Below are 4,472 nucleotides of genomic sequence, written 5' to 3'. Positions count from 1 at the left end.
TTTTTATTATTATTATTATTATTATTATTATTATTATTATTATTTTGTTATTATTCGTTGTTGAGTTGTAAGAGTAGTTCGTGTTAATAATAAAAATAAAAATAAAAAAGTGTAAAAAAGTTTATTTATTTATTTATTTATTAATTTTACAAAAAAAGTCGTTAAAAACTTTTTCAATTAAATAAATAAATAAATAAATAAATAAAATGAAAATAATTAATTTTGGTACGAAATTTATAAAAATGATTTTTTATCGACGGGTAAATAAATTTTTCTTTTTTTCACTCACAAAATTCGATTTGAATGATGAAAGATAGAAAGAGATAGAAGAAGGACAAGAATGGATGGGGATGGAAGAAGGACAAGGATGGATGGATGGATGAGGAGGATTTCGATTGGGATTTTTTTTTTTTTTTAGTCTTGTGTATTGCGAAAATCGATACGGACACGCGTGTAATAATAATAATAATAATAATGATAATAAACTTTAAAACCTGTTTTTCCCTTCCCTTTTCCCTCTCTCTCTCCCTCTTTATCTCTCTCTCTCTCTCTCTCTCTCTCTCTCTCTCTATGTCTTTCGTAAGAGGATTAACGATGTTGTGGTAATAATAATAAAAAAGCTATTATTATGAAATGGAAATGGGAGAATAAAAAAAAAAAAAAACACAAAAATTAATTTAATTAATTAATTAATAAATCGTTGTTGTGATGATAATGATAATGATGATGATGATGATGATACTGATAATAATAATTAAGAGACGTGGTTTCGGGTAGTGAGAACAGACAAAGAAAGTTTTATTTTTCTCTCTCTCTCTCTGTCGCAATTGAGGAAAACGGGTGGTAGTAATGGGAGAGGGGGTGGTGGTGGTGGTAGTGGTAGAAGTAAGGTTGGAATCTAATCGAGAGACGTTAAAAAAAAAAAAAAAAATATCCTTAATTTCGTACTGCGGTTGGGGGGGGGGGGGCGTGAGAGGCCGCGAATTGATCGTTTACAAAATTAATATGTTTTATTATTATTATTATTAAATGTTTTCCGTTTGGATTTTTCAGCAATCATTCTCTCTCTCTCTCACTTCCATGATTTCTTAGGAATAAATTTTTGTCTTTGTTGTAAACGACAAACGGGAAGGTTTCCGGGGGAAAAGCAAAAACAGGAAGAAATGCCAGATCACAGGTGTGTGCGTGTGCGTGTGCGTGTACGCGTGTGTTTTTTTGTAATTTTCGAAACAAATGTAACGTTTAATGTTGTGCGTGTGTTCTTGTCAATTAACAATAAAAAATATTTGCTGGCTGTTGTTGCTGTTGTTGCTTCTGCTGCTGCCACGATTTAATTTTATACGCAAAATTTACAAATGATCTCATTATTATTATCATTATTATTAATTAACCTTTTTTTCGTTTTCGTTTTCGTTTTTTTTTTTTTTTTTCCTGTGACACGAATAATAATAATAATAATAATAATAATAATAATAATAATATAATTAAATTCGATTCAATTGTTTAAAAATTCGATTTTTCCTAACGCGCACGTCACGCGTTCTGATTTTTTTTTTAAAAAATTTGTTTTGAATTTCAGGTATTGAAAAATGAAGATTCGGAAAATTTGCTGAAATCGAAATCGTGGACAAAAGGACACGAGAGGAAAAGTGATAAAAAATCACGACAGTTTTATTTGATAGGAATTTTCACATTGACGTGTTGCATAGGTAACTATTAATTCTTTTACCTTCGAACCAAACGACCTTGAATGAGAGAGAGAGAGAGAGAGAGGGGGGAGGGGAAAACTACCTGAATGATAAAGTCCAAATTATCAGGTACTATCGAGATGTGTGGTTGTGTGTGTGTGTGTGTGTATGTTTGATGAGACGTTAATAACGAATTGACTCAAGAGATTTTCTGTAATGACTTTTTAACACGTGCTTCACACGTGACGATGGCGAGGAAATCCAAAAATTTTTCTTTTTCTTGCATGTTTCAGCCGCGTATTTTCATTTGTATCGATGGAGCACTCATTCTCACAGCGCTAATTTCCTGGATAATTTTTCGATAAGTTTAGGATTAAAAAATTACGTTCATTCCATTGTGATAGATGCCGGAAGTACGGGTTCGAGAATATTATCCTACGGATTCGTGTCCTCGCCCGAAAGGAAAAGTCTCAAATTACACAAGGAATTTTTCCGGGAAATCAAACCGGGTATAAGTTTTTACGCGGATAGACCAAACGAAGTGAGTAGTGGTACCTACCTCCCATCCCCGTCGCACTACCTACCGGAAAAAAAAAAAATTCTGACCCTTCCCTTCGTTTTTCTTTGGTTTTCAGGTCGTCAAATCCTTAGAATTTTTAATAACGGAAGTTAAAAAATTCATACCGGAAAAAGACTGGTCGAAAACTTGGTTGCTCATGAAAGCGACGGCCGGACTCAGATTGCTACCGGAAACGAAAGCGAACGCATTGCTTCGCGAAGCTAAAAATTACATAGAAAAACAAGAATTTAAAATCCGGGAAGATTCCGTCGGGATAATGGACGGAACGGATGAAGGGTTATTATCTTGGTTTACCGTTAATTTTCTATTAGGTAGTAATAGACAAATGTCGAAGCGTTGTCGGTTTCCGGAAAATTAAATTTTTTTGTATTCATGTTGCTTAATGCTTACAAAGCAGAAGAAAAAAAAAATCCGTCGATTTTTAATTTTATGTTGTTTTGTTTTTTGCGAACGTTTGAACAGATCGTTTGAACGGCGAGGATGAAGAATCGTCAAACACGGTCGTAGCAATGGATCTCGGTGGTGGTTCGACACAAATTTCGTTCGTGCCATCGAAAAAGGATGAAATAATTCCGGAACAATCGCAATACGTTTCAAAAATTGGAATATTCGAGAAAAATTTAAACGTGTATAGTCGTAGGTAATGCCCTGTTATCATTATCATTATTATTAAGAGGAGGAGGAGGAGGAGGAGGAAGAAAAAACCGTTAATCGTTTGTTTGTCGTTTTCTGTTACAGTTACCTCGGATTGGGTTTGAACGAGGGTAGGAAAAGGATTTTCTTGAAAGAATTACAAGAATCGAACAATGTGAAATCCTCTTGTATAAATCCGTCGGTTAAAAAGTATTGGAAATATGGCGGAGTGGATTACACGATACAAGGTAACGAAAAGGGGAGGAGACGGGAGGGAGAAAGGGAAGAGAGGAGAGGATTGACCGGAAAAATTCGATTTCATTTACAGGTTCTACGAAACCTCGATACGTAACGGACAAGAGGGCGGTGGACGGAGTGCAAAAAACGATGGGAATGAATCCCGTTGTGGATTTCGACGAGTGCGAAAAAATCGTCAAATCCGTCGTGTCGGAATTTGAAAAATCTCCCGCATTGGACGGAAAGGAAATCTACGCATTTTCCTACTATTACGAAAAAGCATCCGAAAGCGGATTAGTCGATTTCGGATCGAGTGAGTATATACACGCGATTCTTAATCCGTTTGTAAGGATAAAAAATTTAATCTTTTTTTTATCTCTCTCTCTTTACAGATAGTAAAGTGACGATCAATGATTTAGAATCGACGGCGAAATCCGTTTGTTCAAATTCATACGTCAATCAACCGTTCATATGTTTAGATTTGATTTACATCACGGCTCTCTTTCGAGACGTTTTCGGAATAACAAATTCAACGAAAATTAACGTGAGGAAATTTTTTTTGTGTGAAAAAAAAAAAATTAAAATGGCGTTCGATAATTGAATTATTTATTTTATTTTTTTGGTTGCAGTTAGTTAAATATTTAGACGGACACGAAGTTAGTTGGGCACTTGGAGCCGCTTTTCTCAGCTTGCAAAATCAAATGTAATGATGATAATAATGATAATAATTGTGATGATGATGATGATGATAACGACAGCGATTCCGGACTTCAATAAGATGTAAGTTTATTTTTTTATTTATTTATTTCGTGCATGCGATTTGCAAGGTAGTTAGTTGATTTTTTTGACGATGTGTGGCGCTGATCGCAATAAATAATAAAAGACGTATGAATACGACGAAATCGTTCGCGGCGAATCCGAATGAGATTTTAAACGTTATTACCGCGTTTGACTTGAGGAGGTTATCGCTTCTCGGCCTTATGGCTAAGATCAAAGTGTAGTATCTGTTCTTATCAGCTTAATATCTGATACGACCCTCATTGAGGGTCCAGAATATTAAACTGATTTTTGGAAACGGATGGAGTGTTAGGGGCTTGCTCCACCTCCGTCACGGGTTGGCTCGGCATTGCAGTACAGCCGAGATCGGCCCACCCTTAATTACTCCAAATATAGATTGTGTACGCGGTGTGCGTGGGTGGTGACCCCACCGTCATCCCCACCATTACCAACACTAGCATATTCGCGATGCTAGTCCGTGGCCTCCTCCTCCTCGTGTTCCTCCGCGGCGTGATTATCTTTGCTTAGGGGTGTGCGTACTTACTGTCCCTAAACGA

The 4,472-nt window shown here is 35.8% G+C and overlaps 1 protein-coding gene and 1 non-coding gene across 2 annotated transcripts; one reads left to right on the top strand and one right to left on the bottom strand.

Moving 5' to 3' along the window:
• Nucleotides 1-1,163: 1,163 nt before the first annotated feature.
• Phum_PHUM604210 (Ectonucleoside triphosphate diphosphohydrolase 5 precursor, putative) lies at nucleotides 1,164-3,845 on the top strand (the record flags this gene model as incomplete). The annotated part of the gene is made up of 9 exons (XM_002432853.1): nucleotides 1,164-1,181; nucleotides 1,580-1,709; nucleotides 1,982-2,229; nucleotides 2,324-2,582; nucleotides 2,755-2,908; nucleotides 3,007-3,149; nucleotides 3,278-3,451; nucleotides 3,531-3,682; nucleotides 3,768-3,845. 9 exons carry the CDS (start codon nucleotides 1,164-1,166, stop codon nucleotides 3,843-3,845), a joined length of 1,356 nt encoding a protein of 451 aa, XP_002432898.1.
• A 293-nt stretch (nucleotides 3,846-4,138) lies between these two features.
• Phum_PHUM604200 lies at nucleotides 4,139-4,219 on the bottom strand. Its single transcript, XR_009833559.1, has one exon. It is a non-coding gene; the product is annotated as a microRNA, putative (microRNA).
• Between the last annotated feature and the right edge of the window lie 253 nt (nucleotides 4,220-4,472).

Source organism: Pediculus humanus, genomic scaffold, assembly GCF_000006295.1.
Source record: "Pediculus humanus corporis 1103172108318 genomic scaffold, whole genome shotgun sequence".
Taxonomy (NCBI): Eukaryota; Metazoa; Arthropoda; class Insecta; order Psocodea; family Pediculidae; genus Pediculus; species Pediculus humanus.
This window is presented reverse-complemented; position numbering and strand designations above follow the sequence as displayed.